Genomic DNA, 27,084 nt, shown 5'->3' on the forward strand with positions numbered 1-27,084 from the left:
AAATCCAGTCCGATAAATGTGTAGTGTGCAAGAAAAAAATGGGTGACAAACGAACAATCGAATGCAAATAAACACAAACAGAATAGGCCAAGTTGTCATTTGAATCAGTACATGTGGATATCCCAAAAAACTAGACATACATAAAACCAGCTCTAAAACCAGGTCTGCTGCTGTATACTGTGGAGAGGGAACTCCCTCTGCATAAATGAAAACAAGGGGAGGGAGAGACATGGTACTAAACCATGGAGTTTGCCCTGCACGTTTCAGGGGGGGAGCCAGTATCGGTTTTTAGCAGGTACCCTCAAGGCTTCACTGCCAGGTTCCCTTACCGGTTTTATGTATTTCTAGTTTTTGGGATATCCACATGTACTGATTCAAATGACAAATTAGCCTATTCTGTTTGTGTTTATTTGCATTCGATTGTTCGTTTGTCACCCATCTTTTTCTTACACACTATTTACAAATTTATCGGACTGGATTTGAGTGCTGCATGCTATTTGACACTCAGGTTTTTGTTTTCTTTTTAAAGCAAAATCTTACTATCCCTATCGAAGGTTTTCCTTTTTATTCATGTAGAGTGGCGGTAGCACCCAACAGCCGATGGAAACATTGGCTGGGGTGCCGACATCACTGGATTCCAGGACAGGCAAGTGTCCTAGTATTAAAAGTCAGCAGCTACAGTATGTGTAGCTTCTAACTTAAAGCGGGGGTCCACCCACACCGCCAAAAAAAAAAAAAAAATTAAAAGCCAGCAGCTACAAATACTGCAGCTGCTGACTTTTAATACATGGCCACTTACCTGTCCCAGGGTCCAGCGATGTCGGCAGGCGACGCCGAGAACCCACTCGGTTCTCGGCAGCTGCCGCCGCCATCCTAGGTGAGGGAATCAGGAAGTGAAGCGTTGCGGCTTCACTTCCCGGTTCCCTACTGCGCATGCGCGAGTTGCGCTGCGCGTCCCAAGTGGTCCCCGCTCTCTCCTGGGAGCTGTGTGTTCCCAGCAGACAGCGCGGTGGGGACGGGAAGAGGCGTAGACTCCCATGGGAGTCTATGCCAGAAGTGGGTGCAAATACCTGTCTTAGACAGGTATCTGCACCCCCCTCCCCCCTGAAAGGTGCCAAATGTGACACCGGAGGGGGGGAGGGTTCCGAAAAGCGGAAGTTCCATTTTTGTGTGGAACTCCGCTTTAAAACAAAGGATTCTACTTACAAAGCGTGTTACATGGCACATGCGGAAGTCCAAGACGGAAAAGGGGTGACCACGAAACGTTTCACATGCCCTGGCCTCGGTTAGGACAACAAGGACAGTATCCTGGAGGCTGTGATCAGCGCTGGGGAGGACATGATGGTGCCATGTCTGTCCTAAGATCCAACCCCGTGTGACGTCACCATAGGGATTACGCGCACTGATCGAGACATCATATACAGGGAGCCAGATCTTTGGACATGTACAGTTTAATCACATCCTCCCCTGTGCCAATTACAGCTTGTCTGGGAACAGCCTTCAGGATACCGCTCTTGTCCTAACCCATGCCCCTTGCCAGGGAGCATGGACTGTTGTGGTCACCCCTTTTCCATCTTGAGGAGCTCCCACATGTGTGAGGTCACACACTTTGTAGGATAATTTGTTTTAATATTTTTTATTTTTTTTTTAAGACTGAGATGACAAGGTCTAATACTGGAACAGCCCACCTTTTTGGTGATTTATAGCTTGGCAATGATTATTGAAGGAGCGAAAATATTTTCAGGAGTACCCCAATCGTCAAATCTGTTTTTAGACTTTTCAGGTCTCTTAGTTCCTAGAAGGGCATGGTGAGACAGAGGAGATTTAAAGTGTGTTACCCAAACACTTCATATTCCTGATATATGCCTGCTGTACTATGTACTGGTATGAGAAAGACTCCTGTTCTCCTTGTATTGCTTCCTTTATGTAAAATCCCTGGTGTTCCTACCAGTCCCTCCTCTTTCCTATTAAAAACTGACCACACTAAGCAGGAGAGCACACCATGGTCAGTTCTCTAGCCATGTTGGAAACTCAGTCTGCTCTCCTCCAATGATCAGACTTGTCCTGACACCCCCCCGCTGCACAGCCATTCACTGGCAGGCTCAGTGTGCTGCTGCTTCTCCTCCCCCAGCTCCTGTGCAACTGAGAACAGAGGGAATGTGATCACAGGGAAAAAAGCCATTTATAAAGTATTTTTATAGCTATACACAAATGTTTTGCCTTTAATTTCTATTTTAAACTAAATGGGTTGTTTACAAGGTGATTGTAAAGCTTTGTTATTTGAAAAAAAACAAAACAAAAACACACGTCATACTTACCTTCACTGTGCAGTTCGTTTTGCACAGTGTGGCCCCGATCATCCTCTTCTGGGGTCCCCCGGCGGCGCCATCAGCTCCTCCCCACATCGTATAACCCCCTTGGAGAAGAGCGCTCTTACCTTGCGGGCACGCTCCCGAGCCCAGCATTTGCGTCCATACGCAGAATGTAGGACTCGGCCCCCCGCCCCTGCATCACTGGATTTGATTGACAGCAGCGGGAGCCAATGGCTCAATCTATCCAATCAAGAGCCGAGAACCCCGGGCAGAGAGGTCCAGTGCGTCTCCGCTGAGGGGGGTCAGGTGAGTAAAAAGAGGGGCCTAGGGGGCCAATCAATGCCAGAAGGGTTTACACGAGGGTTTACAACCTCTTTAAGTGCAACTATGTTGCGGCTTTTACCTACAGAAGTGAGCATGTCAATATTGGCAAGCATTTGGCATGAAGCCACAGTATCAAGTGTAGAGGAGCCTGAGATTGCGAAATCTACCGTGGCCTCCTTTAGTACTGTCTAAGGGTTCTCTTCACCTCTGTTTCTATTATTTATAGAACAGGTAGATCCACTTCCATCTGTCAAAGTCTTTTCAGAGTTGCAGAGAAATTTGCATTGGTCAGACAGGCCTTTTGCTGTGTGCCCAAGAACTAGAATCGAATGCAAAGACCAGCCCTGCTCCAGTGCAAGGGAAACATCACTTAGCAGTTTGAGTGTTTTGCAACCCTTTGGCAGACAGCATTTGCCATGGTTTCATTGCACCTGGTTTCCACTCTATCAAATGAGGTTGTTCCCTGAGTGCAGAAATGGGAAAAAGCTACCCATAAAAGAATACACACCCACCCAGGTGTCGACTGTGCTGTAATGAAGTTCTCGTGGCAAAAGGGTGGGAGGAAGTGCTTGAGTACCTTATAAGAGCTATGAGTGGAAGTGGAGGTAATAGTATTACCTGTGGTGTGATGTAACACCTAGTGTTCCACTTGAGCCTAAGCCTGCCATAGCTAGCTGCCATAACCCTAGTATTTTTTTTTTTTTTAAACGGCCAGGGGTCCTCCCTCAGGTAAAAGTGGTCTCAGTGGCGGATTCCCTGCAAGATCACTTATCGGGGGCAGGAGAGGCCCTCCTCCCACCTCGCTCCAGTCGTCTCCCCCGCTTACCGGAGCCAGGAATTTTTTTTTTTTTTTTATTGCATTTTAGTGTAAATATGAGATGTGGGGTCAGAAAGACCTCAAGGAGGCCCTGTCATGCTTTTTTTCTATTACAAGGAATTTCTTTTTAAAAGAAGGACAGAAAAAAATAAGTTAAAAAAAGCTTGCAGCAGAAGCGAACGCATACGTAAGTCACTCCCGCATATGAAAACAGTGTTCAAACCACACGCGTGCGGCATCGCCGTGATCGTTAGAGCGAGAGCAATAAATCTAGCACTAGACCTCTTCTAACTCTAAACATGTAACCTGTAGAAAATTTTAAACGTTGCCTAAGGAGATTAAGGGTAAAAGTTGGTCCCATTCCACAAGCGGGCGCAATTTCGAAGTGTGACATGTTGGGTATCAATTTACTCGGCGTAACATTATCTTTCACAATATAAAAAAAAATTGGGCTAACTTTACTGTTATCTTATTTTTGTAAGTCAAAAAAGTGTATTTTTTTCCCAACAGAAAGTGCACTTGTAAGACCGCTGCGCAAATACGGTGTGACAAAGTATTGCAATGACCGCCATTTTATTCCCTAGGGTGTTAGAAAAAAAATATACATAATGTTTGGGGGTTCTAAGTGATTTTCTAGCAAAAAAGAAAAACGATTTTAACTTGTAAACACAGAGTCTGAAAAAACAGGCCCGGTCCTTAAGTGGTTAAAAAGAGTTGATTTAAATCAAGCCTTTTTACTAGGGATTTAAATCATGATTTGACAATTTAAAAAAATCAAAGCCACCCTGCCTGCAAGTAGTGGAGATACTGATTCTAATATTTGCTGTAAAGCTACATCATGGTGGACAGACCCCCAAAAGGGTCTTTAGAGTCGTGAACCATAAGAATGGACCAGAAATCTAGACCTGTATTGCACCCTGTGGCTAACTATACTTGTTGCACTCAATGCCAAGGTGAGCGCCAAAGCAGGATCCAGTGCCCCAAACAGGTTATGCTGCCCCAATAGCATGTGGTCCAGGTACAGTTCCCAAGTTATTACCAAGGTTACACTGATCCAGATACACTACCTCTATGGTTATAGTAGATTAAAAAAAACAAAAGAAAAGAAAGAAAACTAGTTTAAATGTTGCTAAATCCAGGACCCTGCATTCACTATATCTGGTGTCCCACAGTACACAGAACATGGAAATGCAATCATTTTAGTAAATATAAACTGCTAAATACCTTTTCTCATCAGCAGCATATAGCAGTCTTGTGACTTCTACCAGTGCCTGGTTAAAACTTGTTGGAGTTGTAGGAGGAGTTTTCACACTGCACTAGCTGTCCTATGAGGATGCAGGACCCCTGACCCTCTGTCAGTACAGTGCTGATGGGAGAGTGCATGTGATCAGCACAGGGCCAAAGAAAAAAAAAACTCTCTAGCAACACACCAAACTGAGCATGTGCAGCCTGACACCAGTAACTCTGTCTTATTCGGACATGTTTTGGGGCAATGCAAGAAGGGGGAGGATCTGTGCATACTGGATCAAACAGCCTTTTTACACAATGCAGAGTATTAACCCCTTAGGTTCCACAGTGACTATACCATGCATGCTTTACTGCATATAGACTGATTTTACTTATGTGGATTTAGTAACATCAAGCATAGAAAAGCTTCTCCATAGGGGAGAAGAGGTCCATCACCTGAGGACACCAGCAAAAAAACTGGAGGACTCCCTAATGGGGTGGGGTTATAGACGTACTTTAGGGGGATGGCCCAGCAAAATTTTTGCCAGTGTCCAATCACCTAAAGGTAGCAGCCCATAACCCAGGTTCTATGAATATCCAGCCTGCATCCTGTGATGTACTATTAAGATACAAATTTTAATTAACCAGTTGACATCCGCACTATAGCCGAATGACAGCTACAGAGCGGACCTGAATTCCCAGGAGGCTGTCATATGACGGTCTGCCCTGTGCACGCGCCCTGCGGGCAGTGATCACCGAGTCACTGAGACTCGGGTGATCACCGATCCAAGTAAGGGGCCGGTCCCGGGCCCTTTACAATGCGATCAGCTGTCAGCCAATGACAGCTGATCACATGATCAAAACAAAAATTCTGTGATCGTTTTTTTTTTCTCCTCTCGTTGACAGCGTGAGGAGAAAAAAACAGCCGATCACCGGCTCATCAGCAAGGGACGTCGGTCCCGAACAGGGAGAGGCAATAATGCCTCATATGTGCCACCAGTACGCCCTGCCAGTGCCCACCAGTGCCACCTATCAATGCCCATGAGTGCCACCTATCATTGCCCACAAGTGCCACCTATCAATGCCCACCAGTGGTGCCAATCAGTGCCACCTAGAAGTGCTGCCTATCAGTGTAACAGATCAGTGCCCATTATTGCCACCCATCAGTGCCCATCACTGCCCATCAGTGCTGCCTCATCAGCGTACATCAATGAAGGAGAAAAATTACCTTTTTTAAAATTTTATAACAAATATAAAATAATTTTTTTTTTTTTTTTAAAGTCTGTCTTTTTACATTTTTTTAACAAAAAATAAAAACCGCAAAGGTTTCAAATATTTCAAAGATCAAATACCATCAAAAGAAAGTTCTATTTGTGGGAAAAAAATGATAAAAATTTCATTTGGGTACAGTGTTGTATGACCGCACAATTGTCATTCAAAGTGCGTCAGTGCTGAAAGCTGAAAATTGGTCTGGATAGGAGGGGGGGTTTAAGTGCCTAGTAAGCAAGTGGTTAAACCTATTCTTGTTAAGCAATTAGTTCAAGTTCTTGTAAACTGGATTGGGAGAATATTTTAAAAGCATTGCTATGTAGAGGTAGGCTCATTATAAGTTGTACATGTCATACTTGCCAGTAGATTTAATCAAAATGTAAATGTTAAGAGTTGCTTAATTCTATTAACCCTAAACCTCACCTTAACCTCTATGCCTAACACCAAATTAAGAATTCAAAACTATTGTTATTCTGTCACTGATGAAACTATGAGACCACCCTGCACAAGAAGTGTCCCATCAGTGGGGGGGACATTTGGTGTCCTAATTAGGGGTCTGCCAATATTCACTTTTTTTGAAGTATCTGTATTGGTCACAAACTTACCGATATTGCTTTAATGGGTTCTACCAAGGTGATGAATGCAGCTGCAAGCATCACCCTGGTACCATTAAAAGTGGACGGTCAGCTTTCTTGTAACAACCACCGATGTGGCTCAGCAGCCGCTCAGCTGTTCTTAGAAGCAGTGGGAGGGGACGTTAAAACCCCCCCCTCCTTCCGCCGCTCCACCCATGTCTCCAGTGCCACCGGGAGGCCCAAGCAACCAGCCGGCACGTCCGCCGGATGGCCAAAGACCCGAACAAAGCCAAATCGGCTTTGTTTGGGTCTCAGATCTAGTAACCCAGAAGCAATAAAATCGAGGAAAGCTGGAAGCCGCACACCGATGTAATGATGAATGCTTTTATTGGTAAAAAGCTAAAATCATAAAGGAACACAAAACACTACAGCAGAAGCGTACAGAAACAGCTGACACGTTTCACACTCACAATGAGTGCTTACTCATCAGCTATGAGTAAGCACTCATTGTGAGTGTGAAACGCGTCAGCTGTTTCTGTACGCTTCTGCTGTAGTTTTTTGTGTTCCTTTATGATTTAGCTTTTTACCAATAAAAGCATTCATCATTACACCGGTGTGCAGCTTCCAGCTTTCCTCGATTTTCCTGCTTCATCTTGCATCAGCCAGCACCTGGGACTCTTCCCCTTTGAAGGCCAAAACTACACTGGCTTTATCTCCACTGGTTTGTGCCTACCTGAGCGGTGGGACCCTTTTTCTGCTTGGTTTGCATCTCTGAACCCAGAAGCAATGTCATGACATCACTTCCGGATTACTGCCATCCTAAAGGCGCCAGTTTTAAAAAATAGAAAGAATCCAAAAATGCAGATCATGACGTTTTGAATACTTTCAACTGCAGAGGAGGGGTCTGGGGTCTTATAGACCCGCGATCCCTCAATAAAGAACACCTTCCCCTGCCTATTACTGTCACAAGGGATGTTTACATTCTTTGTGACAGCACTAAAAGTGATAAAAAAAAATATATATATTTAAAAAAGGACAGTGTAAAAATAAAGTAGAAAGCTACAGAATATCGGCCTGAAAAGCGTCCAGAACATCGGTATCATAACGGTCCTGAAAAAAACAATATCGTTCAATCCCTACTACTAATGTATTTCTCTAGAACACATTTAGCTGCAATCCAACAAGGAGAATTTAATGAACTTTCTAAAAACCTTCTAATTTACAAATAAACCAATAATAACTAAACAGAATTTTTGTACCCGGTACAGTACCCCAAATTGCCAACTTACATTTTAGCTTTAATATTTCTTTACCTGTATACTTGCTTTTCACATAAAACAAATTTCTGTAGCCGAGTAGTGCCTTTGTTTATTCTATATCATAACATGTTAAAATAATCCACCTGCCTTCTTTTTGGCTTGAGTATCAGTACATTTAAAGAAAGTGTTGGCAATGCAAACACCACAATGTCAATGGTTTATAGTGACAATTTCCTGTTGTCTTGCAGGCACTGATGGATTACAATTTCCTGCACCTTTTATATTATTCTCACTTATCATCAGGTCTTTTATTAAAGGTCCAATAGCCCAGCAACAAGTAAGCCTTCTTTGTCAGTCCTCACAAAAGCTTTTCTTTCTGGGTACAAAGCGTGTATTTCACGCTTTTTTCCAAGGTAACAATATTTTCATCCTTAATGTTTGTCTCAAGACCGGTTCTCTTTGTAGTCATATTGCAGGCTGCTTTAAATAAATTACTTATTCCAGTAACTGTGCATGTCAGACTTGTCATTATTTATTGTTCCCAACACTCAATGAGCATAACATAAAACATAAGAATGTCACTCGCTAGCAGCTGATATCCAGACTGTCAATGAGACTGATAATATAGGTACTATGTGTATTTACATACGGCCCTACCCATCAATCATCGTCTTCTACTGTAAACACTGATATTACATCTCCAGTCATTTAATACTGACAAAAGAAGCAAATGCAAGGCTTCAAAAAGAGTGTCTTCTCTATGAAGCAGTATTATGGTGTATTTTCAGGGAGCCCACATTACATTATTGCGTTAAACTATCACCAATTTTGACATTAAAACATTCTGATGAACTCAATTAACATGCACCAATAAAAATGTATTCATATTTGTGCGCCAGCACTCAGTTTATAACAAAGCTTCTGGGTCCTACTGTCTTAGCATTGCTTCTCTGAGCTTCCCCCGGTCAGGGAGTGATGGCATTGACTACATCACATGGGGCCTAGCACAAGGGACAGCACAGTCTCAAACTGCTGACAATCAAGCTAGATTGAAGGTGGGATAATTTATCTTGAATATTGCAATACTGTGCATGTGTTCCTCCAATAATCATTAATCTTATTCTTTTTATCTTTTGGAACCACATTTTTAGAACGGAAGTTTTCTTCCAGTTTAATGGAATGAGTGTTTAAGCAGGGTTCACTAGGCAAAGTGCAATTGTGAGCTTATATCCGTTTGGTGAAAAGCCTGTGCAATGAAAATGTATATACCAGAGATTCAATAATAGTGTAGATTATTGATCACTTTAATGCATCTTGCAGTAGTTTTCCTGTGGATCTTGGAATGTACCATTGTCACCAGATGTGAGTTCCTTGTTCTCTGCATCCTTTCCACTACTGGGGTGATACAACAGGCTATACGGAGTACAGTTTTTTTTTTTGGGGGGGGGGGGGGGGGGGTTGCCACTTGGAAACGATAAGCTTTATGAAGCACTTTCCCTTTACTGTATTACATATACATGGAGATTTCAAAATTGATATGTCACTGAAATCTCGTAGCCTGTCTTTTCACCAGCTACAAAGATAAATTTATTCTGTCAGATGGGTCGAACTGGAGGAGTGTCTAGTTCACATGTGTCAAACACAAGGCCAATGGGCCACCAGGCTCTTTCATGTGGCCCTCACACCTCTCCTGCAGCTTCAGCAAACCCCTCATCCCTGTCCCCCCCCCCCCCCGCCTCAGCAGTTGGCAGCAAAGAAGACAGAACTCATCCGCCAGATCCTGCACCTCTTTGTAAAGCCGCAGCACCCCCACCTCTACATTTCCCCTGGTCTCAGTATTCAGCAGACTCTGGCAGCTGACTCCAGCCCTCTTCTGGTCCTCCTCCAGACCCTGCACGTTCTGCATCCCAGCTCCGCCACCAGCTTCTTCCTGGCAGCAGCACTAGGTAAGGGGGGGTACACGATGTAAGGGAGGGTGGGGGAGTTCTGATGGTGGGGGGCTCTTCACATCTGATGTAAGGGGAGGGTGGAGTGCTCTGGACATCTAGTCTTAGATACAACCGGCCCTTTAAAAAGGCAACTGTAACGCTAATGCGGCCCGCAATAAAATTCAGTTTGACACCCCTGGTCTAGTTCATTTCATCCCTCTCTACTATCACATGATGGTACACCAAAAGCATTGGAAATCCCTCTGTCTTGGACCTTTCACCATTTACTGCCAAGAATCCCACCTTTGGTTTCATATCACTACTAAATTACAACTGAAACATTAGTAAGGTCTACTTGAACTGCCTTTCCATAATCCTGGAATTCTCTCCAAGCCTCAATGTCTCTATATGGGAGATGTGACAGACAAAACCAATACATAGCCTTAAAAAAACATTTTTTTCTTACTCACTGTAAAATCCCTTTCTCTGAGTGCATTGGCGGACACAGCTTCTGTTTTATATTTGACCACTGGGTTATAGTGCCACCTACAGGAGTAGGACACTAGGAAGAAAAAAAAAACTCAGCACCCCTTATGGGCAGTCCTAGCTGTTAGTCAACCTCCTCTGCCATAAACAGCTTGTAGTACAAGTAGACAAAAACCAGAGGGGTGGGTGCTGTGTCCTTCAATGAACTCAGAGAAAGGGATTTTACGGTAACAAAATCCAATTTACTCTTTTGTTCGTTGACGGACAGTGTTTTTTCTTTATTCTTGACCATTGGGATGTCCCAGAGCAGTGCCTCAATGAGGGGTGGGGAAACCAAAAAAATAATTGGAGCAACCAGGCAAATATGCCAACCACCCAAACAACCCCTAAAAGGGGCCACAAGGAAGCGCAGACAACCGCCTGCAAATTTTTGCACCCAAAAGAATTACCATAGTCACACATCAAAAGTCTTTTGAGAAAGTGCATTCATTCCCATTGGCCATGTTACTGTAGGGGCATTTAGTTTGAACCTATTTATTTCTTGTTATGTGTGCCTCTTTCTCATCTCACAAAGTTGGGAGGTACAAGACTGTGAAACAGTCAGTTGTGGAGGCGATTTTATTTAAAATTGTTTAATGGTATGACCTTAGTCTTGTTTGTTTGTGTAGCTTCTGTACAGGAAAGGAAATTAATTTTTTTACTACGTGGATATACCAGATCAGCAAATAAACATTTTGCTTTGGTGAAGAGTATTACAGATTAGAAAAATAAATATGAAAAAAAATGAAAAAACAAAGACAAAGATTACTCTACAATTCTCTGTTTGCAATGCTCAAATTAGGTCTAAGAATAAAGATAACAACCTTATGCATATGGATGTTTTCAGGAATCCAATGTAAATGTGGTCATATTCCTGCTCCCAGGAGACACTGATACAGCATACAGCTATCCTCAGTAATAGAACGGTTGATGCTGGTATATGCCATACATGCATAAACTCATGCAAGGGGGGTAAAATCCCTGGATGTGCAAAAGCTGCCATCGGAGATTTAGGTCCATGCACAAATTTGTGCAAGCAGAGCGTATACCTGTATACAGTTAGCATTAATTTAGAAGATAAAGCTTTACTGATACATGGGCGAGTAAAAGATATGAGGGCACTGTTATACAAGCTGTACACTCATTACTTTACATTGTAGTTTTGTCACATGAAAAGGTATAATAAAATATTTACAAAAATGTGAGGGGTGTATTCACTTTTGTGGGATACTATGCGTGTGCGTGTGTGTGTTTTTACGTGTGTGAATGTATGCACGTTACTTTTAATCCTGAGACCCTATATTTGTACAATCGGAACTGATTTTGTTTTACCGCTTGTTCATAGTACCAGCAAAAAATTTGCTTCTCTGAAAAGCGATCCATGCTCGGATTGCTTTTAAGAGGCATTTGACAGGCAGTAAAGAGGCAATATGTTGCCTCCTCATTGCCTGTTTTAACCCCCTAAATGCATCATCACTATGCTGCAACTGCGTGCAATGCACACAGTTGCGGGGTGGTTGCAGTGCAGCCCCATTCATCTAGGGGTATACTTAAAGGGTGCCCTGACTGGAAAAAGATTGAGAAACACTGGCATAGAGGAAACGGATCTCTCCATTTTCCTCCTGCAGCCAAGGAATGCCCGCGGGAGAGGAGAAGCGGGGGAAAATGGAGAGATTAGTTCCTTTATATGCAGCTGCCCCCACAGCTGCTCCTATGCAGCTCTTATGCTGCCTGGTGTGCTCTCCAGCCCCCCGTGCTTTTTCCTGCCCCCCCTCCCCTCTACGGGGTTTTCCCCTCTCCTACCAGCTGCTGTGGGGGGGAAACTGTCAGGATGAAGCCTTTTCTGAGTGGAGAGTCAGTGACCCCTGACTGTCTATTAATAACTTACATAACAATACATTTTTATTAATAATTAAAATAACAAAGGAAAATTTCACATGACTGCTTTTCCTGGAGATGCAATAGAAAATCTCTCCAAGGTGAAGGAAATTCCCTCTTAGACCGCTGTCACCAGAACAATTGTGCCCATCAGAATACTTCATCTACATTCCAGTTCTGGAGACAAATCTCTTACTTTCAGGCCTTGCGACAGGTATTCCCAGTAGAGAATTTCCTCTCTATACCTGCTACACAGACAGCTATAAAAGTTTTGAAACCCTTACTCTACTACTCCCACACACCTTCTTCCTTTGTTGCAATGGCGACTAGTAAAGGAAATAAGGGCCAATCCCTCCAGCAGGAACAATAAAAACCTGGCAGACGTTTAATGCTTTCAAACTTTACCCTTATTATAAAAGAACTGGGCATTAGATCTCCACTTTAAACATTAATTTTCGGAGCAGAACAAACATATGGCACATTTGAAGATACACAATATATATAGTACAAAGGCTATTTGTCTCCCTAATAGCATTCTATTGGCTATTAACTTTGTAGGCTTATAGTTATTGGTTGCCTAAGAATGGTCCTTTGTTTATGCAATAAGGCCATAAAGATATTTCTAAAGGTTAAATAAATATTATATCACACCCGTACCAGGATGTATCTGCATCTGCCATTACCTAGTAACAGAACAATATTAATAGAAGAAATGGTTTTAAGGTCTAGAAAAGGGGTTACCTTATAGAGAAGCAAATGACTGCTTTAAAGCAGGACTTAAAGCGGTAGTAAACCCATCCTGTGCTATTTCCACCATATCAAGCTTTCCTACCTCATGAACGAGTTGCTCTGTGTAAAACGCAGACATCAGCCCCAAGATCCTGCGACACTCTCCTGCTGAGAAGCTGATCCTAACCCCATGTGACTCGCTACGTCACAGGGGTTGGAGCGCAGAGCCGAGGACAGAGCCTGTCTGTCTGAAACTAAAATGAGGCTTGGCTTCTAGGAACAAATGCGCACGTGCGGGATTATGGCCACAGAAGAAGAGTGGGGGCAGAAATAAAATACAACTGAGATGTGGAAGACAGGAGTTATAATGGCAGCGGCTGAGTACAAGCAGAGGCGATCATAAAAAGTAAATTTTTTCAAGTAAGAACGTTCTATTTGCATAATGTATGTGAAGCATAGCTACTAAATGGTAACATGAAATTGCATATTGCTGATTTGAGGTAACATTATCTGAGTTTACTATGCTTTAAAACATTTGTAATTCTGTTCTGCATGACCTGTGACCACGGAACCCCTGCAGCATAGAGAGGTTAGTGACCTCATTGTTATTTACTGCAGTTAAAGTGTTACTAAACCCACAACAGTAAAATCAGTCTGTATATGCAGTAAAGCACGATTGTTATACTCACTGTGGAACCTAAGGGGTTAATCCCGCGCAAGTCTGTTTGGTACCGTCTTCTCTGATCCTCCCCTTCTTCCTAAGACCCAATTCATCTCCTGATAGAATAGAGCCTTGGGGGCACTCTGCAAATGCTCAGTTTGGTGTGTATTGCGAGTTTTATTTTGGGAGGGTGCATGTAATTGTTACAGGGCCAATCAGCACTGTCCAAACAGGGGGTCAGGGGTCACTTCCTGTCCCATAGCCAACACAGGAAGTGAGAGGAAATCCTTACAAATTAAGGAAATTCCTTGGGAACCCCCAAGGTCACCAGAACTAGGGTCCTCATTGGAAAATTTCCCCTCTATTACTTTTCTGGGGACAACACAAAATTTGGGATTTCTTTTACTTTCAGTTTTGTTGTTAGTTATACTTTCATGCTTCTGTCAACATGGGGAGAATCAAAACAATTAGTATGCAGTTTTAGAAAGGAGGACATTTCAAGTTTGAAAGAGAGACAGTAAAGGAGAGGTACTCCAAGGAGGTCTCCTGCTGAGAAGAGAATACAGAACCCTCAGGATTTTTGGTTTGGCATAAAAATTGTGTTCTTTTAAAAGAACTTCCAGCCTGCAATACCAAGTCGTTACTGCTTTCCTTTCTTTAGTTCAGTTTAATTACCTTCTGTGTTTTATACAAAACACAGGAGCTCATTCTGGAAAAGGCGAACAGTAGAGCTGCACGATTTATCGTTAAGAATCGTTATCACGATTTTTTCCCCCTTGCGATCTTGACAAAGTATTTTCCCGCCGTCAAAAAAACAAACAAAAAAAAAAAAACAAAACGGGGCAGTCTGCCAAGTATCACAACATTCTTCAGCCAAGGAATACACTTCGGTGTACGCCGATGTACGTCCTAAGTTTGGCAGCGGATATCGTTATTATGGCAGCAGCTAGCTGCCATAACCTTGGTATCCCCGTTTTCGTGTGGTGGTCGGCTTTCAGATAAAAGTGGTCTCTGCAGCGGATTTGCCGCGAGATCATTTATCAGTGACGGGAGAGGCCTCCCCCTCCTGCCGCAATCTGGTGCCCTCCGCCGCTTACTGGAGCCATCGGTAGCGGCGGAGACGATCGCGTCTGTCTCCTTGCTGTGCATGGAGACGAGTGAGGCTAAGATGGTGCCCACTTCATCAAAACGTCACTTCTGCCCATACGTCTTAAAAGGCACATTTTTTCCAATGTCATTTTTTTAAATGACTTTTTTTTTTTTATTACATTTTAGTGTAAATATGAGATCTGGGGTCTTTTTGACCCCAGATCTCATATTTAAGAGGTCCTGTCATGCTTTTTTTCTATTACAAGGGATGTTTACATTACTTGTAATAGGAACAAGAGTGACAATTTTTTTCAGTGTAAAAATAAATAAAATCATGTAAAATAATTAAAAAAAAATGTTTTTAAAACCCCCTGTCCCGACGAGCTCGCGCGCAGAAGTGAACGCATGTGTGAGTAGCGCCAGCATATAAAAATGGTGGTCAATCGTTAGAGCGAGAGCAATAATTCGCAAAACATGCAAACTGTAGATTTTCTTAAACGTCGCCTATGGAGATTTTTGAGGGTAAAAGTTTGACGCCATTCCACGAGCGGGTGCAATTTTGAAGCATGACATGTTGGGTATCAATTTACTCGGCGTAACAATATCTTTCACAATATAAAAAAAATTGGGCTAACTTTACTGTTGTCTTATTTTTTTATTCAAAAAAGTGAATTTTTTTCCAAAAAAAAGCGCGCTTGTAAGACCGATGCGCAAATACGGTGTGAAAAAAAGTATTGCAATGACCGCCATTTTATTCTCTAGGGTGTTAGAAAAAAAACAATGTATAATGTTTGGGGGTTCCAAGTAATTTTCTAGCAAAAAAAACCTGTTTTAAACACCTAAATTCCAAAACGAGCCTGGTCCTTAACCACTTGCCGACCGCCTAACAACGATATACATCGGCAGAATGGCACATGCAGGCAGAATCACGTACATATAGGTGATCTGCCTCCAGAGGGTGGGGGGTTCCAAAAAGGAAATTATGTAATCTCTCCTCGGCTTGGTATTTTCCGTTCCGGTGCCGAGGAGAAAAGACATCACTGTGAGTGTAAAACACACACACAGTCAGTAGAACATGCCAGGCACACATTACACCCCCGATCTCCCCCCAATCACCCCCCCCCCCCCCCCCCGTCACACTGACACCAAGCAGTTTTTTTTTTTTTTTTTTTTAATTACTGCATGGTGTCAGTTTGTGACAGTTAGTGTGGTAGGGCAGTTAGTGTTCGCCCCCTTTAGGTCTAGGATACCCCCCTAACCCCCCCTAATAAAGTTTTAACCCCTTGATCACCCCCCGTCGCCAGTGTCGCTAAGCGATCATTTTTCTGATCGCTGTATTAGTGTCGCTGGTGACGCTAGTTACTGAGCTAAATATTTAGGTTCGCCGTCAGCGTTTTATAGCGACAGGGACACCCATATACTATCTAATAAATGTTTTAACCCTTTGATTGCCCCCTAGTTAACCCTTTCACCACTGATCACCGTATAACTGTTACGGGTGACGCTGGTTAGTTAGTTTATTCTTTATAGTGTCAGGGCACCCGTCGTTTATTACCGAATAAAGGTTTAGCCCCCTGATCGCCTGGCGGTGATATGCGTCGCCCCAGGCAGCGTCAGATTAGCGCCAGTACTGCTAACACCCACGCACACAGCATACGCCTCCCTTAGTGGTATAGTATCTGAACGGATCAATATCTGATCTGGTCAGATCTATACTAGCGTCCCCAGCAGTTTAGGGTTCCCAAAAACGCAGTGTTAGTGGGATCAGAACAGATACCTGCTAGCACCTGCGTTTTGCCCCTCCGCCCGGCCCAGCCCAGCCAAGTGCAGTATCGATCGATCACTGTCACTTACAAAACACTAAACGCATAACTGCAGCGTTCGCACAGTCAGGCCTGATCCCTGCGATTGCTAACAGTTTTTTTGGTAGCGTTTTGGTGAACTGGCAAACACTAGCCCCAAGCAGTGTCAAGTTAGCACCAGTACCGCTAACACCCACGCACGCACCATACACCTCCCTTAGTGGTATAGTATCTGAACGGATCAATATCTGAACCGATCAGATCTATACTAGCATCCCCAGCAGTTTAGGGTTCCCAAAAACGCAGCGTTAGCAGGATCAGCCAAGATACCTGCTAGCACCTGCGTTTTGCCCCTCCGCCCGGCCCAGCCCAGCCCACCCAAGTGCAGTATCGATCGATCACTGTCACTTACAAAACACTAAACGCATAACTGCAGCGTTCGCAGAGTCAGGCCTGATCCCTGCGATCACTAACAGTTTTTTTGGTAGCGTTTTGGTGAACTGGCAAGCACCAGCGGCCTAGTACACCCCGGTCGTAGTCAAACCAGCACTGCAGTAACACTTGGAGACGTGGCAAGTCCCATAAGTGCAGTTCAAGCTGGTGAGGTGGCAAGCACAAGTAGTGTCCCGCTGCTACCAAGAAGTCGAACACAGGCCCGTCGTGCCCATAATGCCCTTCCTGCTGCATTCGCCAATCCTAATTGGGAACCCACCACTTCTACAGCGCCCGTACTTCCCACATCCACATGCCCAACCAAATGCAGTCGGCTGCATGAGAGGCATTTTCTTTATGTCCTCCCGAGTACCCCTACCTAACTAACCCCCCCCCAAAAAAGATGTGTCTGCAGCAAGCGCGGATATAGGCGTGACACCCACTATTATTGTCCCTCCTGTCCTGCATTGTACAGTCTAGGCACACTTTCACAGGGTCTCCCAAGATGCCATCGCATTTTGAGAGACCCGAACCTGGAACCGGTTACAGTTATAAAAGTTACAGTTACAAAAAAATTGTAAAAAAAAAATTGTAAAAAAAAAAAAAAAAAAAATAATAGTTGTCGTTTTATTGTTCTCTCTCTCTCTCTATTGTTCTGCTCTTTTTTATTCTATTCTATTCTGCAATGTTTTATTGTTATTATGTTTTATCATGTTTGCTTTTCAGGTATGCAATTTTTTATACTTTACCGTTTACTGTGCTTTATTGTTAACCATTTTTTTGTCTTCAGGTACGCCATTCACGACTTTGAGTGGTTATACCAGAATGATGCCTGCAGGTTTAGGTATCATCTTGGTATCATTCTTTTCAGCCAGCGGTCGGCTTTCATGTAAAAGCAATCCTAGCGGCTAATTAGCCTCTAGACTGCTTTTACAAGCAGTGGGAGGGAATGCCCCCCCTCCCCCACCGTCTTCCGTGTTTTTCTCTGGCTCTCCTGTCTCAACAGGGAACCTGAGAATGCAGCCGGTGATTCAGCCAGCTGACCATAGAGCTGATCAGAGACCAGAGTGGCTCCAAACATCTCTATGGCCTAAGACACCGGAAGCTACGAGCATTTTATTACTTAGATTTCGCCGGATGTAAACAGCGCCATTGGGAAATTGGGGAAGCATTTTATCACACCGATCTTGGTGTGGTCAGATGCTTTGAGCGCGAAATCTAGGGTCTAATAGACCCCAATTTTTTCAAAAAAAGAGTACCTGTCACTACCTATTGCTATCATAGGGGATATTTACATTCCCTGAGATAACAATAAAAATGATTTAAAAAAAAAAAATGAATGGAACAGTTTAAAAAAAAGCTAAAAAAGCAAAAAAAAAATATATAGAAAAAAAAAAAGCACCCCTGTCCCCCCCTGCTCTCGCGCTAAGGCGAACGCAAGCGTCGGTCTGGCGTCAAATGTAAACAGAAATTGCACCATGCATGTGAGGAATCACCGCGAAGGTCAGATCGAGGGCAGTAATTTTAGCAGTAGACCTCCTATGTAAATCTAAAGTGGTAACCTGTAAAGGCTTTTAAAAATGTATTTATTTTGTTGCCACTGCACGTTTGTGCGCAATTTTAAAGCATGTCTTGTTTGGTATCCATGTACTCGGCCTAAGATCATCTTTTTTTATTTCATCAAACATTTGGGCAATATAGTGTGTTTTATTGCATTAAAATGTTTAAAAAAGTGTGTTTTTTCCCCAAAAAATGCATTTGAAAAATCGCTGCGCAAATACTGTGTGAAAAAAAAAAAATTGAAACACCCACCATTTTAATCTGTAGGGCATTTGCTTTAAAAAAATATATAATGTTTGGGGGTTCAAAGTAATTTTCTTTCAAAAAAAAAATATTTTTTCATGTAAACAAAAAGTGTCAGAAAGGGCTTTGTCTTCAAGTGGTTAGAAGAATGGGTGATGTGTGACATAAGCTTCTAAATGTTGTGCATAAAATGCCAGGACAGTTCAAACCCCCCCCAAATGACCCCATTTTGGAAAGTAGACACCCCAAGCTATTTGCTGAGAGGCATGTCGAGTCCATGGAATATTTTATATTGTGACACAAGTTGCGGGAAAGAGACAAAGGCGTAAATTTTTTATTTCACTCTTCACTGCCTATCACAGTTTCAGGGGCCATGAAATGCCCAGGTGGCACAAACCCCCCCCAAATGACCCCATTTTGGAAAGTAGACACTCCAAGATATTTGCTGAGAGGTATAGTGAGTATTTTGCAGACCTCACTTTTTGTCACAACGTTTTGAAAATTGAAAAGAGAAAAAAAACATTTTTTTTCTTATCTTTCTTCATTTTCAAAAACAAATGAGAGCTGCAAAATACTCACCATGCCTCTCAGCAAATAGCTTGGGGTGTCTACTTTCCAAAATGGGGTCATTTGGGGGGGGGGGGGGGGGTTGTGCCACCTGGGCATTCCATGGCCTCCAAAATTGTGATAGGCAGTGAAGAGTGAAATCAAAAATTTACACCCTTAATTTACACCCTTAGAAACCCTGAAGGCGGTGATTGGTTTTCGGGGCCCCGTACGCGGCTAGGCTCCTAAAAAGTCCCACACATGTGGTATCCCCGTACTCAGGAGAAGCAGCTAAATGTATTTTGGGGTGCAATTCCACATATGCCCATGGCCTGTGTGAGAAATATATCATTTAGTGACAACTTTGTGCAAAAAAAAAAAATTTGTCACTTTCCCGCATTTTGTGTCAAAATATAAAATATTCCATGGACTCAACATGCCTCTCAGCAAATAGCTTGGGGTGTCTACTTTCCAAAATGGGGTCATTTGGGGGGGTTTTATGCCATCTGGGCATTTTATGGCCTTCAAAACTGTGATAGGTAGTGAGGAGTAAAATCAAAAATTTACGCCCTTAGAAATCCTGAAGGCAGTGATTGGTTTTCGGGGCCCCGTACGCGGCCTGGCTCCCAAAAAGTACCACACATGTGGTATTCCCATACTCAGGAGAAGCAGCTGAATATATTTTGGGGTGCAATTCCACATATGGCAAAAAACAAGTAAAAATTTGCGCTGAACTGAAAAAGCAAGCGGCCAGCAAAGTTTGTAGATAACAAACAAAAAGTCACATGCATATAAATTATTGCGGCGCTGAAAAGTTCAAAACTGAAATTGAAGAGTGGGAGGAATCCAATCACCAAATATATTGTGCAGATGTAGATGTATAAAAAAAATCCAATCCAACTCATGTTTCATCATAACATCTGTTATGATGAAACATGTCAGGCAGGCTGACATCCGTACGCTGATTGCTGCAGCCGTTTGTGCCTATCCTTGATGCATGCTGTTTTAAGCTTCAACTGTAAGTTACTACAATAAACGTTTTTTATCTATCATTACGGGCTTCACTATGGGTCCTTCATTTTCTTTTCTCGGATATATGATGACTACATGCCTGAATGCCTAATTCTGAAGTGACCATTGGGAGAAGTTTATATGTGAAGGAAATCCCACAGATGTTGTGGTCTGACGAGGGTCTCCAGTGGGCTGGATTTGCTGGATGCTTTTGAGTATTTATCATCTATGCCTAATCCTTAATACCTTCTGGTAAGCAGACTACATTACCACATGGTGACGAGTGACTCTTTCTACATCTGCACAATATATTTGGTGATTGGATTCCTCCCACTCTTCAATTTTATTTTTGAACTTTTCAGCGCCGCAATAATTTATATGCAATTCCACATATGCCCATGGCCTGTGTGAGCAATATATAATTTAGTGACAACTTATTGTAATTTTTTTTTTTGTCATTATTCAATCACTTGGGACAAAAAAAAAATGAATATTCAATGGGCTCAACATGCCTCTCAGCAATTTCCTTGGGGTGTCTACTTTTCAAAATGGGGTCATTTGTGGGGGTTTTGTACTGCCCTGCCATTTTAGCACCTCAAGAAATGACATAGGCAGTCATAAATTAAAGGCTGTGTAAATTCCAGAAAATGTACCCTAGTTTGTAGGCACTATAACTTTTGCGCAAACCAATAAATATACACTTATCGACATTTTTTCTACCAAGGACATATGGCCGAATACATTTTGGCCTAAATGTATGACTAAAATTGAGTTGGATTGGATTTTTTTTTATAACAAAAAGTAGAAAATATCATTTTTTTTCAAAATTTTCGGTCTTTTTCCGTTCATAGCGCAAAAAATTAAAACGGCATAGGTGATCAAATACCATCAAAAGAAAGCTCTATTTGTGGGAAGAAAAGGACGCAAATTTCGTTTGGGTACAGCATTGCATGACCGTGCACTTAGCAGTTAAAGCGACGCAGTGCCAAATTGTAAAAAGTGCTCTGGTCATTAAGGGGGTAAATCCTTCCGGGGCTGAAGTGGTTAAGTGGTTAAACACTAAACCCTTTTCTTACATCTGCTGGTTTCAAGTAAAAAAATTTATTTTGCTAGAAAATTACCTAGAACCCCCAAACATATAATTTTTTTTTCGGAGAGACCCTAGAGAATAAAATGGTGGTTGTTGCAATATTTTGTGTCACACTGTATTTGCACAGCAGTCTTTCAATTGCAATTTTCTTGGAACAAAAATACACTTTAATGAATAAAAAAAAAAAAAAAAAAAAAAAACTAAACAGTAAAGTTAGCCCAATTTTTTTTGTATAATGTGAAACCTTGAGAAGCGTGAGAGAAGCGTGATCTTCTAAGCAAAAAAAAAAAAAAAAAATTGCGATTCTAATCTTGGCCAGAATCGTGCAGCTCTAGTGAACAGGCCTGCGATTGCTATTCAGTTTAAAAATTCTCTATACAAAGTGATCGGTGCTTATGGTTCAAATGGTTTGAAAGCCTTAAAGTGGATGTAAACCCACTTCATGAAATTTGAGCTGGGCACATATCTCTGCAGTGTTTTCTTATCTCTCTTCGAAGCCCTAAGTCCCATGGCTTTCTCCTGCTCTGTTCTGTTATCAGCATGATAACTTCTGACAAGTTCTCAGTCAACTGTGATAAAACCAGTCTGAATTTTGTGCTAGGGGAGGTTGTTAAATATAGATTAGCAGAGAGCTTGCCTTGTCACAGCACAGCTCTGCAAGTCTCTGCCTATGTTGATTGGGGGGTGTGCCTTTACTCCAATCAGCTGTCTTGGCTGAATGATAAGAATCCACCCCCAGTGCTGAACAGGAAGAGAAAATCTCTAACAGCATGTGCACTTTCTAAAGAATAATGTTGAAGACTGCAGATATACATATAAAACTTATGTAGGGGGATTTGTTTAATCTCTGTGTATCATCTGAGGGCGTTCACATCACTGGGTATATGTGAGGGTTTACATCCACTAAGGTTTTTTACTTTTTTTTTTTTTAAGAATTCTTTTGATTACATTTTAGTGTAGTTCAACATACATATCATAAAAAACCTTCCAGTCTCAGGCACTGAGCCCACGCAGGGGCACAAAAGCAGAAAAATTAGAATATATAATACAGAGGCCTTGAGGACTGTACTAACACAAAAAAAAGGGGGGGGGGGGATTACAATTAAACTAGAAAACCTGTGTACACATAACCACCCTAACCACATCAGTTACTGAAACCCAGGAGATCCTAATGCACGATATGAGCTAGAAAGATTAAACTGTAAATGACATGTGCCCATATTAACTATCCACAGCCATGGATAGCTCCGCTAGCCATTTGGCCCAAACTCTGTCATACTTCCTGGGGCAACCTCTGAGCATATGCATCTTTGTAATAGGGGAATGCATTATTACCCAGCCGTTTCCAGAAAGAGACGGGGAGGGGTCTATTTTTTCCAGCATAGCGTAATTGCTTTCCTGGCATAAAATAGGAGGAGACTAATTGGGGTTCTCTCTGCCACTTTGAGAGCCAGATCCTCCACTAAACCTAGCAGGCACACCCCTCGGGAGGGGGAGATGGTGATGTTGGACACCAACTGAATAACAGAGAGCACCCGTGTCCAACATAATGTTATCCCCAGACAACAAGCCCAGAATGTGTGGATAAGGTCTCCCTGAAGACAGCCACAGCGCCAGCATACTGAAGAATGGGCAGGTCCCATTTTAAGCAAATGATGGTGGGTGAGATAGACCCCATGTACCAGCCTAAACTGAATAAGACGATCTCATAGTACAACAAGAATCTTGAATGGATAATCCCATATTAGGGCTGCAACTAACGATTATTTTCATAAATCGATTAGTTGGTCGATTATTGCTTCGATTAATCGATTATTCGGTTAATAACCTTAAGAAAAAAAAAAAGTGTGGTGTATAATTTAGTTAATTTGTATAGTTTTTTAAAAAAAAGGGTAATTTATTCTTAAAAATCTCTATGCAGTGGTAAATATAAATAACCAACTATATGGTTAGGGAGCAAAATATCGAATCCACTCTGAGCATAACAGACAGAAGAGATATATTGTATATACTATTAGAGGAGGAGATATATACTATTAGAGGAGATATACTGTAGATACTATTAGAGGAGATATACTGTATATACTATTAAAGGGTTAATCTGGTAAATATCATCAGACTCAGTGATCAAATTTTTTTTTATTAAAAACAAAAACCATGTCTTCCTTCAAAAAAAAAAAAAATGTAATTTTAAGAACGTTTGTTCTTTCATTCAGCGAATGTACAAAGATTTTTCTTCTGAATATTCTCGCCTGAAAATTGATCGGTGTGGCCAGCATAAGGCTCAGTACACACCTATACAGTTTGCTTTTCATCTGTTTCTGCAGTGCTTTTTGCTGTGCGTTTTGATTTTTGTGCGTGCGATTTGCGTTTTTGCATTTTTTTAGCCAATTTGCTGTTGGGCAGATTAAAAAACACATATTGCTGCAAAAACGCATTACATGCTTTTCTGCAGCTTCTCTATTGAAGTATATTGAACCAAAAAAGCACCGTTTTGCGTGAACGTGTCCCATAGGAAACCATGTGAATGAACTGTAGTGCGTTTCTGCAAAAAGCACCAAAAAACACATAGATGTGAACCAGGTCTAAGACGTTTAGTAACATAATGGGGTGAAAAAAACAAAATGAGCCCTTTATAGAGAAAAAAAAAAAAAAAAAGCAGATAATCACTACTGTAAGGGTTTAATTTTTTTTTAGTGTAGAACCATGAAAGTAATATTTGCAGTAGCGATTATTTGCTCTTTTTGTACTATAAAGGGCTAATTTTAGGTTTTGTTTAACCCCATTATGTTACTGGCCGATTAATCGATTATGAAAATAGTAATCGATTAATTTCATAATCGATTAGTTGTCGATTAATCGATTAGTTGTTTCAGCCCTATCCCATATGTCATCCCAGTCTTCGGGATCCAACTCAAGAGCATCAATAGACCATTGCTGATGAAGCGCCAATCGCTCCAGAGAGGATACCCTGAGGAGGTGCACATAGAGGATGGAAATGGGTTTCTCCGAGCAGTAATGGCATAGGATTCTTTCCAGATCCGAAGACACCATCTGAGCCCCCCCCCCAGGGGAAATGGCTTCTGAAAGCATGAGACAACTGAAGGTAGCGAAAAAGGTATGAGGGGACACTGTGTTTAGAAACAAAATAATCAAAAGAGCAAATGGAGTGGTCTGAGGTGACATCTTTCACTTGCTTGACATTATATTTGGTCCATGCTACAGACTCTGGGAATTTAAAGATGTGGGCTTTTTCCATAGTGTGGGGTTATTCCAAAGAGGGATATTAGGGGAAACTGTGGTTCACAGATACCACTCACAGGCAAGTCCTGCCTTCCAAGTCCTAAGCGTGGCAAGCATAGAGGGCGTTAAAACATAAGGAACTCTGGGACCTCGGCATGGCAGGCATTTAAGGGCCTCTATGGAGCGTGGTGCACAAGAGCAGCAGCTCTCCTGGTTCTTATCCTCATCGCTGGGCAGATTGCTAGCAGATGAAGCCATTGGTTCTCGCTCCTGTCAATCAATTTATATGACAAGCCTATTGTTGACACGACAGACACCCGCACGAGTGCCCCATAGAAAGCGGCTTTCTATGGGGGCACTGGGCAGGGGGCCTCTGAGCCAGGTATGCCAGCAGGGGACCCAAGAAGGGAAGGATCGGGGCTGCTCTGTGCAAAAAGATTTCAGAGCAGGTATGACATATTTATTATTTTAATTTTTTTTTAAATTCAAATTTTAATATTACTTTCAGTAAAGGAGTCCAGTTACCACAGAACATTCAGAGATGTTACAACAAAGTCAATATCTAGACATATAAAAAATATAAAATATAAATATGCTTATTATTGCAGATAAAGGCAGTGTATCACTGCTCAAAATCCAAATAAAAAAGCAATCTATCAATGCAAAATGTTTTATGATTAGACTCCCAGTTAAAAGTATTTAAATAAAAGCAAAACAAATAAAATAAGCATTTCTTTTGTGTGCCTACAACATGAGTGAAATGTAGAGCACAAGCTACAGCTTACAGGAAACATGTTCTAGCACATAAAGAAGCATCCCAGAACATAATGGGGTTTATTTACTAAATCTGGAGAGTGCAAAATCTGGTGCAGCTGTGCATGTTAGCCAATCAGTATCTAACTTCAGCTTGTTCAATTAATCTTTGACCAAAAAAATAAACTGGAAGCTGATTGTCTTTTTGCAAAACTTGCTACAGATTTTGCACTCTCCAGTTTTAGAAAAGCAACTGAATAGTCTTAAAGTGTAACTAAGCCCAGGACCCTGCATTCACTATATCTGGTCTCCCACAGTACACAGAACATAGAAATGCAATTATTTTAGCAACCATAAAATAAATATATTTTTCTCTTCAGCAGTATACAGCAGTCTTGTGACTTCTATCCGTGTCCACTGGTTAAAGCTTGAGGATGGAGGAGTTTTCATTCTCCTCTGATTGTCCTATGAGGATGCATGACCCCTGACTTTGTCTGGACAGTGCAGACTGGCCCTGTGCTGATCACATGCGCCCTCCCCAAAAAAACAACTCTCTAGCAATACACACCAAACTGAGCATATGCAGAATGCCTACTAGGGCTCTGTTCTATCAGCAGATGGATTGGGGAAGAAGTGGCGGATCAGAGAAGACAGGATCAAACAGCCTTTTAACACAATGCAGAGGCTTAACTCCTTAGGTTCCACGGTGAGTATAACAATCATGCTTTACTGCATATAGAGACTGATTTTGGGTTTAATAACATGAAAGCGGGGAAGAATTACAGTCTCTGTGTCCCTAATACGAAGGTTTGCCCTCATTTTTCAGCAGGGCAAAAAGTTAAAAAAAAAAACAAAAAAACAAACAACTCTGCTCTAGGGACACAAAAAAAATTAAAATACACTTTTATCTGCCTGGGGAAGTGTTAGAACCCCTAGTTTATTAATATTGAGGTGAAATAATCTGAATCATTGGTAAAAAAGTAGTAATTGAAATCCAAAATGAGTGTGTATACATCAAAAAAAAGTCCAAATCAAAGTGATAAAATAGTGATACTAATCATGAGTGTCCATAATCCTGGTGAATCTGCTAAATAAACAATTATGTTGTGAAATTGATGTTAATCTTCGTGACTAGATAGTCACATAATGCTCCCAGAGCTCTTACCTCCAGATGGAGAATAAGCCTTAGATCGGTATCCTGAGATGGGATCGCCTGTATATCGTCCGTGTTTCCAATCGATGTCCTTGTGGATGGTTATGGACGTGGTTCACAATCTGCTGAATAAACCTTCTCCCTGCTGACAGCTTGGTTAGCCTCAGGATCTCGTGGTTCTGTTATGGACGTTCAATATTCACCATTAAAAGAAATAAAAGAAAACAGGCCTCCCATAGTGTAATATATAAAGATAATACAGTTTATTACGCCGTGTACACACGGGCAGACTTTCCGACCGGACTGGTCCGACGGACCGAATCCGGCGGACAATCTGACAGTGTGTGGGCTGCATCAGACTTCCGACGGACCGTTTAGGTCGGAAATCCGACGGACTTTAGATTTGAAACCTGCTTCAAATCTTTACGTCGTAACTCCGCCGGACTCAGTTCCTAACGGAAAGCCCGTTCGTCTGTATGCTGGTCTGACGGACCAGATACGATGCAAGGGCAGGGTACTACATTTCGTGATCGCTGCAATAGGAAAAACAAATTTTCCTATTGCAGCAAGCACGACGATGTCCCTTAGGTCTGGTACGGCCCCCCCACCCCAAAGCACCTTGTCCCCATGTTGATGAGAACAAGGGCCTCTTCCCGAC

The 27,084-nt window shown here is 42.1% G+C and overlaps 1 protein-coding gene across 3 annotated transcripts in view; it reads right to left on the reverse strand.

Annotated features, from left to right (window-relative positions):
- The window catches only part of NSRP1 (nuclear speckle splicing regulatory protein 1), a 141,898-nt gene that overhangs the window by 69,327 nt on the left and 45,487 nt on the right, over positions 1-27,084 (reverse strand). The window contains exon 1 of one of the 3 annotated variants that reach the window (XM_073616849.1): positions 12,947-12,997. The exons of the other annotated variants lie outside the window; for them this stretch is intronic. Coding sequence (XP_073472950.1) covers positions 12,947-12,982 — 36 coding nt within the window. The 5' untranslated portion in view covers positions 12,983-12,997. Of the gene's footprint in view, positions 1-12,946; positions 12,998-27,084 lie in introns of those variants that run through there. 3 annotated transcript variants of the gene reach the window in all.

Source organism: Aquarana catesbeiana, linkage group LG02, assembly GCF_042186555.1.
Source record: "Aquarana catesbeiana isolate 2022-GZ linkage group LG02, ASM4218655v1, whole genome shotgun sequence".
Taxonomy (NCBI): domain Eukaryota; kingdom Metazoa; phylum Chordata; class Amphibia; order Anura; family Ranidae; genus Aquarana; species Aquarana catesbeiana.